The 12,328-nt window shown below is 51.1% G+C and overlaps 1 protein-coding gene across 1 annotated transcript in view; it reads left to right on the forward strand.

The window, feature by feature from the left end:
* Positions 1-11: 11 nt before the first annotated feature.
* Positions 12-12,328, forward strand: part of Cep104 (centrosomal protein 104) — a 32,848-nt gene continuing 20,531 nt past the window's right edge. The window contains exons 1-9 of the mRNA XM_021160383.1: positions 12-468; positions 3,979-4,130; positions 6,143-6,316; positions 6,606-6,744; positions 7,944-8,006; positions 8,441-8,526; positions 9,721-9,889; positions 10,138-10,296; positions 11,265-11,480. Coding sequence (XP_021016042.1) covers positions 4,018-4,130; positions 6,143-6,316; positions 6,606-6,744; positions 7,944-8,006; positions 8,441-8,526; positions 9,721-9,889; positions 10,138-10,296; positions 11,265-11,480 — 1,119 coding nt within the window. The 5' untranslated portion in view covers positions 12-468; positions 3,979-4,017. The remainder of the gene's footprint in view (positions 469-3,978; positions 4,131-6,142; positions 6,317-6,605; positions 6,745-7,943; positions 8,007-8,440; positions 8,527-9,720; positions 9,890-10,137; positions 10,297-11,264; positions 11,481-12,328) is intronic.

A 12,328-nucleotide genomic window follows, 5' to 3' on the forward strand; every position in this document is an offset into this window, starting at 1 on the left:
CCGCGAGGCTTGGATGCGCACGCAGGCGCCGGCGGGCGGACGCGCAGGCGTACCGCGCGGGCCGGCCTGGTTGCTATGGGAGCGCAGCTGCGGCCCGGGTCCTGGGCAGAGGCAGCCCGGGCTGCTCCTCTGCTGCCCTCCTTAGAGGCCTGGGGTGGGGGTGGGGGCGGCTGGACCGAGACCCCTCCGAAGATAGCGGAGGCCGACATCGCAGCGGCCCCGCCTGGTCGTTTCCGCGGTGCTCTGTGACCCTGCGCGGCCTCGGTCTTCGGCAGGCACCCGGGGCGGAGGCTCCCTGACACCTGGCCTTGGAGGGACTGCGCGGCCAGTGCCTGCTCCAGGCCTCCCTGCAGCGCATCTCAGCCTTCGTGTCCGGAATCGGGTTCGAGCCCCGCCTTGTCCTCTTCTGCATGCGTTACTGAACAGGACCAGTTGCCACGAGACTAAAGACTGTAGCTCTGGCTCCGGGTAGGCTACACTTCGATCCGTGTTGTTTGGGAGTTTTGTTTGTTCGCTGGGTTTGGTTTGTCGTGCTTTTTAAGCGTTAAGATTCTCTAAAGCACTCTCAGTCCTTAAAATTACTTGGCCCCAGATCATTACTTAATATTGTAACATTTACGTTTTCTTGAAAAGAAAACTGGAAACACTTTTCATATTCTTGTAACAAAATGTTTGGAAGTTGCTACATTGAGTTGGGGTTTCGGGTTGGAAAGATGACAGGGTAAGTTCACAACCAAAAATAGAAGAGTTGGGGCTTAGTTTATAAGAAATGCTAGGGTAAATGTCACTTGACACTGCTGGCTGTGGCTGCCCTAGTGGCAGCTGGAACACCATCCACCTCTGGTAACCAGCTAGTAACGCAGCATTGCACAGATCCAGATGTATCTGTGGTGGGCTTTGTGAGGCGGGAAGGAACAGGACTTGGAAGGGCTCCAGTGAGTGCATCGACTGAAAATGTACATTTTTGTAGATGTCCTTATTGAGGCCCCAGTGTTTTGGCCACGCTGCCCCCACAGCCCTCCTGCAGGGGTCTTCAGTACCCGTACTTTGTTTTAGTTTTATTGGGCATACACTTGTATCTGCTGTTAACATTCTGTTCTATGCACCACAGAGAGGAGGTAGACAGACCTGTTTTTTCTTTTTCTTTCTTTCTTTTTTTAATTTTCTTTTTTGAGACTGTCTCACTGTGTGGCCCTAGAACTACTACATATAGACAGACCATACCGACCTCAAACTTCGAGATCCTCCAAGTGCTGGGATCAAAGGCGTACACTACCACACCTGACACAGGGTCTTGAAGATGGTCTGGTCAAGGCACTGGAGAAGTTCGTTAGATTTGACTATTCTCTAGAATTCAAGTCATAACCGGGCATAGTGTCACATACCTTTAATTCTAGTACTTGGGATTTGGAGGCAGGAGAATCTCTGTGAGTTTGAGGCCAGTCTAGACTACATAACAAGTTCTAGGCCAGTCAAGGCTAAATAAGAGACTCTGTCCCAAAAATAAAAACAAAAAATCCAAGACAAGAATGGAGACTGGGGAAACAAGGTGTCCGGTCATAATTAGCACTTCTACTCCTACAACGGGGCCACCTAGGGTTTTAAAATTAAGACCTGGAGAGGAGTGATCGAAGTAGGATTTAAAGAATGTTTGTCTCGACAGGAGCATAGGTTGAACGGGCAGTTGTACCCATCTGGAATAGAGATAAGGAAGAAGGGTGGAATCCAGTAATCCTTCATACCGTGCTGCCCTCGAGTGCACGGGGGGCAGGGGAGGGTGGTGGTTGAGGGAGATCAGCTCGGGGTTCAGAACCTGTGTGAACTAGGAGTGTAGCCTCACAGATTAAAGGGGAAGCATGCCAAGTCACCCAGCTATGCTTATCTCAGCCATTTTCTGGGTCAGTCTCCTCTACTCTGCCGCCGTTACAGCCACAGGAAACTCATGTAGCATCTTTAACAGTGACTTCCCATTCTAGCTCTTAATAATTTAATACATACCCAAAACACCAGCAAATGCCAGACAGGCATTGATTCTTGGGATGGTCCTTTTCAAATCCAGTGAAAGAGAAAGATCTAGATTACACATCAAGTGTGTTCACATGAGCCAGATTTCCTGTGGGATAGTTTGGATGTCAGAGCCTATAGAGTATTTCAATGTTGTATCTTATTCCAAGAAACTTCCAATGGACTTCCTTGTCCTGTGTTAGGAGGAGTGGTTTTTCTTCTGATGGTTTACTTCAGCATCTTGCTTAGCAAATGTTTGATTGGCTTGGTAACTAAGAAGTAACCAAGGGGCCATAAGCACTTTAGGCTCTCAGTATGATCACATCTGAGGACCTGCGTGTTGCTGCTCTCTGTCAGTGCTGCTGCCCAAGGTTAGCTCCCCTTGGGCAGGCCCTCCACTGCTGTTGGCCTCAGCAGCTCTGGATTCCAGAGCCTCTGTGGGGAGAAATCTCCTTTGCTGTGGTCTCTAGATAGTCCTGAGGTTGAGTTTCTTCTGGGCAACACATATGTATGTTCCCATTCATAAACCTCACTGTGCAGGGGTATGGGATTCATGGACTGTTCAAGCCTAGGAAAGCTTGCCCCAGCAGGCCCCAGCCAGGGTTGGAGGGAAGTGCAGAGTCGCCATAGCCAAGCTCACTCTATTGTTTTCCAACATGGAGAGCAGGGGGCCAGGCAGTAAAGCAGACATCACAGCACTGCACCCTCCAGATGACAGGGGTGAGCTAGGATACAGGGCCATTCCCTGAAAAGTCACATTGAAAGAATCATTCAGCCGGTTGTTCTTCCTCAAGCTCCCTCAAGCTTGGCCATATCTCTCCTCAGCTTGGCAACTTAGCTTGCAGCAGTCTCTGTGTTAGAATAAGCAGTGCTTGCCTTCCTTCACTTCCTTCCTGCTGCCTGCCCCATGCCCCCACTGAGGGCCAGAGCCCATCCTTGCCCAGCTTGATTTCCAGATCCAGGGGGAAAATGACAACTACTTGTGCCATTCTGGAAGGGGAGGGGAGGTGACCCAGCAAGATGGTCTATTGGGCTTCTCTGGGTGGTTTTCCACATATTGTAGGGATCTGAGAGCCAGCAAATGATCCTGGTCCAGCTAGTTCTTGAATTAAACTTGGAAATGTCTAGAGTCAGGCTCTCTGCCCAGCTGTGCTCACGTCTGCCCTGGTGCGTCTGTATATACTGTCTTCCCTAGGGCTGCAGGTCAGCTGGCACAGGCGGCTAAGGCTCCTCCCTGTGCATCACTAGGTTTTAGTTTCATCTATCACGCAGAAGGACGCTTGTACCCTACCAGAAACTTTGTTGTTGTCCTGAGAGGATCACAAGCTGGATATCTTAGACAACAGAAGTGTATTTCAGAGCCAGAGGGCCAATATCAAAGTGGCACCAGAGACAAGTGCCTCTGAGATCTGGATCCTCTGCCTTTTCTAGCTTCTGATGGCTCCAGTCTTAGTTTGTATGTAGCATCTATGCTATGTATGTCTGTGCCTCCACTTCTTGTATGCATTTATTGGGGGGTTGTTTGGTGTGTGTGCAAGTGTGTGAGTGTATGTGCACATGAGTGTTTCTGGAGTGTATGTGTGCGTACATGTGTCTTCTGTACAATAGGCAAGCACCCATCCCCAGATCCTTCTCCTTTCTTAAAAGTACACCAGCCACATTGTATTCCCCCCAATAGTGTATCATTAATAATGATCACATCTGCAGAGACTCCCGGTTAGGTCATAACCACATGCAGCAAAGGCAAGGCATGGTCATCAGTAAGGATGTGATTCAGCTTGCAGCACAGGTCAGACTTTCAGGAAAATCACAGTAGCTTCAATGGTGCACTAAGTAGAATGAGAACATCCATTTGAAAGGTTCTGTAGACACACCAGCCCTTTCCGAGGGGTGGGCGATTCTGAGGACTTTGTGGCTTACCTTGTATGACATGAACTAACACTACCTCTAACCCTGGGTTGGATTCGTTCACAGAGCTCTTCCCTGCTCTTCTGGACAGCCAGTGTGTGCAGAATGCCCCACAAGATTGGATTTGTAGTGGTCAGCTCCTCTGGACATGAAGATGGCTTCAGTGCCCGAGAACTAATGATCCACGCACCAACTGTCAGTGGGTGGAGATCACCAAAGTAAGGCTGGGCTGAGGGGTGGGGGTGAGAGCGCATCTCTGAGTCTGAATACATGGCAGGCTTTATACCTCCTGATCCAAAAACATGAAATGCATTTCTAGACAGCTATATGGTATATTTCAGTGAAAACTAAATTAAATCATTAAGATTAAAGTACATTTTTTCTCTTGGAGTTTCTGAGAGGCCCCAGTAAGCAGCACCCCCTCCCTCTGTGCCTGAGCCGAGGGACGGGAGACGTAAAGCAGATCTGTTAGAAGGGCATTCGCTGGGGCTGTGGGCGCTGAGCTTCTTGGCACTCTGCCCCGGCATGCTGTCCTCTACACCTAGGCCAGGCCTGCGCCCCCAGCCACACCCACTTCCTCCCAAGCTCCCCGGTTCAGTGGTCCCCTGCTCCCCTTAAGCTTCGAAAGGTGAAGTTTCCACTCTATCTTTTGCATTTTCCTCCGCAGAAATCTCCAACGTTGGCTATGTCTGCCCTACGATTTCATGAAGGTTCTTTAAGGGACACACAGGGCTTCCTGTGTAGTGGTATTTATGCCAAGCACACTACTAACATGATACTTTCTCCATTGGCATATTTCTTTAAGGTCATAACTATATTCATTTTAGTAACGTGCTTCCAGGGGATACCGGGGCAAAGGGTATATCTCCTTAAATGAACTGTCACCAATATGGGCAAGGTGCTGTCAGCATAAGCCACAGAAAGCATGCTCAGGGTCCGGGCACAGGGATGGGCACAGGTGGCACTTAGAGGATGAGATAAGTTCCTGGCATGTCTTCCTAAGAGCCTTGGGATCCAGAGTTAGTCTCCATAGTACGAGACTCCAATAGAGCACGGTGTGTGCTGGTGGTGAGAGCCCGCATCCCAGTCTCAGTTTCCAGGTGATTTTGTACATTTATTGTGTGTCTGTCCATGCATGTGTCAACTGCATGTGTGTCATGTGCGTGGAGCTCTGAAGCCAACTTGTGGGACTCAGTTCTTATCACCCTGTGGATCCCGGGGATCAAACTGTGGTTAGCAGCAGGCGCCTTCCCCCACTAAGATTTTCACAGGCAGTCTGTCAGTGTATCTGATGATGATGGGAGGCTTGGCATGTAGCTCGGTGAGAGACTATTGCCCTGAGCTGTAGAAGTCAGAGAACTGGGAAGTGAGCACAGGCTAACGAAGCCCCGGCGGTGCTGCTGTGCTGGTGTCCAGGCAACTGTGCTCCTCAAGGTGGGGGAAGTGGCTCCACTCGTGAAGAGACCCATAGGAGCCTCTGGAGTTACAGGTTTTCTGAGTGGGATGGGGGAAAGAAAGGCCTGGCCAACAAAGATAAGACACACACGTGCTTGCACACACCCGAGCACGTGCACAGACAGACACACACACACACATACACATGCAGAGGTCACCAGGCACAGGGATGTTGATAGTTGTGGAGGGAAGGCCCTCCCTGACTGCCCCATCCTTCAGAGCTCCCTTTGTTCCACATGCCCACAGTGTCTGCCAGCTAATGTATGTCAGTACTGTCCTTTCAGCACACTGTACTGCTGAGTCACGGCCATGCCTTCTGTGTGGGCTCCTTGCTGACAGAAGTGGTGCTCTTGCAGTGTAGGTCCTGAGTAAGTTAGAAGCTTCAGCTCAGCTGCCCCTAGAGCACCGAGAAGTCGCCTGCTGCAAATTGACAGCCTGGTATCCTACAAGCAAGTGCTTCCCTAAGTCCTCAGGCTTCTGTGGGAAGCCTTTGGCTCTGCCTGGCCTGCTTGTGTGGCCCCATAGGAATGGTTGTTTGTCTCCTCAGCTTAAAGTTCCACCTCAGCCATCAGTATTAGCAGCCTGAGGTTAGGTCTGCAGGTGGCCAGCAGGGTCGACCAGCCTTAGGTCCAGCTTTAGAAGGGAGGGAGTCTTCCGTTCAGGCACGGGCTCCCCCACATCGGCCATGCTGGGCCTCACGCTCCCCTGCCTGAAAACAGGCAGACAGGAAGGCTGCAGGCATTCCTCAGAAATCCAAACCTGTGTTTGCTTTCAGATTCTGCCAGTTTCCACAAGAAATCGTTCTCCAGATGGTGGAGAGGTGTCGAGTAAGAAAGCTGCAGTTACTTGCTCACCAGTACATGATCTCTAGCAAAGTCGAGTTCTACATCAGCGAAAGCCTGCCTGAGTACTTGGTGCCATACCAAGCAGAGAGGTTCCGCAGACTGGGGTAAGAAGGGCACTCCGGGTGTATGGCAGTGGCACTGAGTGTGAATGCCCTGTGGATTGTGCCTCTTGCCCTCTGTGGCCTTCCTAGACACACCTGAGATTTTATATGCTTAAGAGGCACATTCCACATCTGTGGGGTTCAGCGGCAGCTGCGTCTAGGGTGGGAAGCTTTTCTCAAGCATGTTAATTGGCGCTTGCAAGGTCCCTAGGTTTTGTTTCAGGCCTTGTGGGGTTCGGTGGGAATGGGGATGGCTTTCTCAACTGTACATCAGCAGTAGCTTTCCTTTCAGCTACGTCTCCCTCTGTGATAATGAGAAGACAGGCTGCAAAGCCCGGGAACTCAAGTCTGTTTATGTGGATGCTGTGGGGCAGTTTCTTAAACTGATTTTTCACCAAAACCATGCCAACAAATACAACATATATAATCAGGTGAGATTTGTGTGTGTGCTTGAGGCTCTGTCCTGATAGCACAGCCCACACCCTGCCCTCTACACCCCTGACCCCACAGCTCTGTAAGAGAACTGGTCGGGTGTTCTCGTCCATGCGCAGTCGGGTGCTCTCACAGGAGTGGATGCAGGGGTGGCTGTTGCTCTCTGCACCTAGGCTCTCCATACGGCAATGCTGGGCACATGGTTACAGGGATGCAAGAGCCTCTGTGACTGAACCAGACTCAGATAAAAAAGAGCGCAAAGGCTCCCGGAGTTTTTATGTCATCTATGTGCAGTGCTTGACTGTCATTTGCTGAGAGCATAAGTGACTGACTGGCAGCATGACAGCTGAGGCCTCAGAGCTGTCCGAGACCAGCGCCTGTGGACGTCAGCCAGCCAGTGCTTGGTCCAGCAGCACACACTCTACCTGCTTAAGCCGCACTGCTGCCTTTTCTTCCTTTTGATGAATGAATTGGAAATAGGGAAGGCTGGCTGTATCTCTGTGGTATAGTGCTGGTGCCAGCATGCTCAGGCCCTGAGTTCAATCCCCAGGACCCCATACCACCCAAAAAAGGAATTCAAGTTTGTCCGAAACAACCTTGTGAGCACACACACGTTTATACCACTCACTGCCCCTCCAAGGAGAGCAGGAGCAAGCCAGCAGGTCACGCTGTCTTAGCAGGCAAATGAGCTGTGAGACACAGCTACATCACAAGCTCCATTGTAGCATGGCCTCATGGGAAACTGCAGCAACCATTTCTAATGTTTTTTCTTCTTCTGCCTCATCTGCACGTTTCCACCAGTAGGACTAGGAGCTTGGGCCACAGTGATGGGTAGGAAAGAAAAGCAACTTGTCCACTAAGGGCGACAAGTAAGAACCAGCACCTGGGTCAAGTGAACTGTGTTAAGTTAGGGGTATGGACTGCACACTCACCTTGGAGTGCTGGCTGCCCTGAAGACTCAGGTAAAACTCTAGGCTAGCAATACTTGTTTAGAGACCTACAAACTGTAGTCACTTGGTGGAGCATTAGAACAGCAGGACTCTCCTGTGCACCTCAGTTCTCTACAGTAGTGTGGACCTGCCAGTGCACTTGGGGGTATACCATCCTACCTTATAACACCACAGGCAAGAGTTAGCAAAAGGGCTAAGGCACCTCAAACATTACATATTTAACTTCTGATGATGTAACTGTTTCTTAGGTGGCTTTGGTTGCAATAAATATCATTGGAGACCCTGCAGATCTGGGTGATGAGAGCAATATTGTAAGTATAAAAGATTCATTTCTAAAAAAAAAAAAATAGAAATACATTTCTCATCACAAAATGTATCAATTCAGAAGCTGTCATACAACTGTGATTGACTGTCAGAGAAGTTAGCGGCCATTTTCCTTAAGAATTCTAGCTGCTCGTGCAGAAGACCAGGACCACTGAGCCCTGCTCACACCTCTCTGTTAAGTTGTAAAATTGCCGGGCGTGGTGGCACACGCCTTTAATCCCAGCACTCGGGAGGCAGAGGCAGGCGGATTTCTGAGTTCGAGGCCAGTCTGGTCTACAAAGTGAGTGCCAGGACAGCCAGGGCTACACAGAGAAACCCTGTCTCGAAAAACCAAAAAAAAAAAAAAAAAAGAAGTTGTAAAATTAAGACTTGTCGTGTCCATTGTTTGCTGAGAGTCTAAGAGACTATTTTGTTTCCAAAGACCTCTAGGGAGAAGCTGATCGACCACTACCTGGGCCACAGTCCCCACAATCCTGAGGACCCAGCACTAGATGGAACTTTCTCTGGGTAAGACCCCTCCCTCATTCCTCCTCAGTATAGTTGACAATTCCTGGGTCAGGTCAGGGGAGAACAGGTCCACTGGTGAGGTTGTCTTGTGTCCGTGTAGAGATTAAGGTGAATATGCCTCTTGCACACCTGCACTGCTGCTGTGCAGAGAGGCTTCAGTTCTGTGTGTCCAGAGTTCGCAAAGGTCCCTGAGAACAGGGATACCTTGTCCTCCATGCCTTAGCTCTCAGGCATGTGGAGAGCCAGTGTACCCTCACCTCTGTCACCACTGGTCAGCTCGGTCAGCTCCTTTCTGGTGGCCACGCCTTGCTTTCTGCCCTCTCTGAAGCCTGAACTTACAAAGCAGCCACAGCACACCGTGGCATGCTTTGACAGAGCTCCCATCTTTAGTGGTGTGTCTAGTCTAGCCTGCCTAGCCCCCAGGTTCTGTGAAGGCAGAGGGCTGTGAGAAGCCTGCCTGAATGTTAGTGCTGAGATTCATGGTGTGAGAGCCTGGCTTCGCCCTGGGGTGTTGCATAAGAGTGGGTATGTTTCTGACTATGGCATCATGGGACCTTTTTTTCTTTTTTTTTTGGTGAGGGTTTTAAAAATAAAACCTTTGTATTGGTTTCTGGGACATGGCAGAGTGGTGTAGGCTTGCAAGCACGGTGTTGACAGTTAAAGTGAGCTGTGTCGACCCTTACGTTACTGATGGAAGGGATGTTCATTGCAGTATTAGTCACTGGGCTGGCAGGCCAAGGGCCTGATTAGAGATGGGGAAACAGCAGAGGGAGCCTGGGGATTTTTAAATAAAGCATGTGTCCCAGTCCCATTTGACCTTATTAAAGTTTTCCAACTAAACTCTTTGTGACAGATAATATTTATATAAACTTAACCTATATGCCCAGATCATAGCTTGCATTTGGGTCACTCAGAACAAAGGTACTTCCTGCTGTGCTGTAAAATTCAAGAATAACAGTGATGACAACAACAGGTGATGGGTGCTGAGTGTCTGAGGCCTGCCTGACACGCAGCCCAGTGAAGCTCAGAGAGCAGGAGCCCGTGTCGCTCATGGCTGCAGCCTGAACAGCCTCTCTGAGTCAGGCCTCAAGAGGGAGGCCCTGTGAACACCTCTGAACCTTTTCTAACCTTCTCACCTGTGTGCAGCATGAGCTCTTGGCTCTCCTGACCAAAGGGGTCGTCTTCTCTCCTTAGGCGATCTGACTACATCTCTCCACTTGATGACTTGGCGTTTGACATGTACCAAGACCCTGAAGTTGCCCAGATCATCCGCAGGCTGGATGAAAGGAAACGGGAAGCTGTCAAGAAGGAGCGCTATGACCATGCAAAGAAACTGAAGCAAGCAATCGCTGACTTGCAGAAGGTACAGCTTCTGAGCACATACCCTCCCCTGCCTAGGCTGGATCTCCTCTGCACCACCCCAGAAGGGTTCCTGAAGGTTGAGGAGCAGAGATGGAGTTAGAGTCCCAGGCAGGTAGCGTTGGGGATCAGTGAGCCAGAGGCTTTGGCCCTGTGGGTCTTCTGAGTGCCAGGTATTGAGACAGCATACAGCACAGACCCTCCCACCCACGCATGTCCTATGAGAGCAGATGCCCATGTTGTGTGCTGCAGGTCGGTGAGCGCCTAGGACGTTATGAAGTGGAGAAGCGCTGTGCGGTGGAGAAGGAAGACTACGATCTGGCTAAGGAGAAGAAACAGCAGATGGCTCGCTACCGTGCCCAGGTGTACGAACAGCTGGAACTACATGGCCTTCTGCAGGGCGAGCCAGAGGTCAGAGCTGGCCTCAGGGTGGGGGCACGTGGGGATTGTGCTCAGGCTCCCTGAGGACCCTGGCAGGTACTCCATGACTTGAACAATCAGCAGGTCTCTGCTGTGATGGAATCTTCTAGAGTTCACAGAGGCTAGAGTCAGGAAGATCGGGGCCTTGGCCTCCCTCCAGACTGGTCTCCATATTGTGTGGGTTGTGGTACCTGTACCTGTGTATGTGAAACCCATTGGAATAGTCTGATTGGGTGGAGACAGACTTCTAGCAAAACACTATCCCTAATCTTACAGTTCATGCAGGCAGATGATGACTACATGGCAGGTGAGGGAGAGGGTGCTCAGTGCTGAGTACAGGTGAGGAAGAGGGTGCCCGATCCTGAGTACAGGTGAGGGAGAGGGTGCTCGGTGCTGAGTACAGGTGAGGGAGAGGGTGCTTGGTGCTGAGTACAGGTAAGGGGGAGGGTGCCCAATCCTGAGTACAGGTGAGGAAGAGGGTGCCCTATCCTGAGTACAGGTGAGGGAGGGGGTGCTCGGTGCTGAGTACAGGTGAGGGAGGGGGTGCTTGGTGCTGAGTACAGGCTGCTAGTTGTCACCAGTCCCACTTTCTAGGCTGCCAGCCTCAGGCTGGTGTGGATGGGCTGCATGTCTCTGCCTTCCTTCTAGATAGAAACATAGAGAAGTGTGAACCCCAGGGTGCTACCTGGGGCAGAGCCTGGCTCTGAACCCAGGGCCTTGCCCTTTGTGCTTCTAGCACATGTGTTGGTAAACCCTGCACAAGCACCCATGGCCATGCTAAGTCAGGATGTGACTGCTCTGTAACTGTGGCAGACACAGCTGAGGAGATGCTAAGGCCTAGGACCATTATGTGCTCGTGAACTGTTCTTACTTTCTGGTATGCCAGGTTCCTCTCAGCACAGTCTTCCTGCAGTCAGATGATGAGCAGCAGTCATGCCTTTGTCCCATCTTCCCTCCAGATGCAGAGGCCATTCGCCTTGCCCCTCCAGCCCCTTGCATCTCCCAGCAGTCCCCAGCACTGGAAGGCTGTGTCCTCACTCCCTCGCACAGAAAAGCTGGTAGCTGAAGACTCGTTTGCTGGCCCCGTCCTCCAGGAGAAGCCCTCAGCATCTTCTCCTCAGCATTCAGCAGTGGACCCGTCCCCACCTGCTGCAGGCCACGCCCCAAGGAGCCATGTAAGTTACTCTCCTCCATCGTGACAGTCAGCAGCATGGGTTGTCGCGGGTGCTAATCTCAGAACAGGTCCATGCCTCCTGCAGGGCCAGCCCTCCCTGCATCCAGGAGGGAGCTGGGACACAGGCTAAAGCAGAGCTAGAGGGAGCAAATTCCCATTAGCCACTCCTTGAGTGGCACATCTGTAGTTCATCATCTGTGGCCTCAGTCTATCTTTTGAGCCCCTGTTTTTTCTGAAAGAAAATATCTGCCTCAAGCATTGCTTGGAGATGTAAAAGAGCATGTGTGAGGCATGAGCGCCTGGAGCTCTCAAGGAGCCAGGGCAGGACTGCTGCCAGTTCAGCTTATACTACATAGCAAGTACCAGGGCATCCAAGGCCATAGAGTGATCCTATCTCAGAATAAATGGGTAAATTCTGCTATGCATACTTTTCACATAGCACCACGTGCCCATGGTCACCGTGCCTTTACAACAGCATGGGGACAGAAAACCTGAGAAAACTGGACTCCGTACTGACTGTTCTGACAAAGAGCACAACAGGTCCTGTGGTTCCAGGATTGGTTTGACTCAGGATCCCAAGTCTCATCAGAAGCCTGGTTTCTTTGTATCACTTGACTCTGCAGCTCTTGTCTTCCTTGGCTATCCACTGCCACAGGAGAACATTTTGCCAAGGGGTCCCCACTTCAGTCCAGCTGGATCACCCTCAGTCACACGCCAGCCTCTGAAGCAGCAGTCAGAACAGAGGAGAGGCCTGTGCTGGCTGCCCCACCAGGCCTTCCAGAGCAGAGGAGAGGCCTATGCTGGCTGCCCCACCAGGCCTTCCAGAGCAGAGGAGAGGCCTATGCTGGC

Source organism: Mus caroli, chromosome 4, assembly GCF_900094665.2.
Source record: "Mus caroli chromosome 4, CAROLI_EIJ_v1.1, whole genome shotgun sequence".
Classification (NCBI taxonomy): domain Eukaryota; kingdom Metazoa; phylum Chordata; class Mammalia; order Rodentia; family Muridae; genus Mus; species Mus caroli.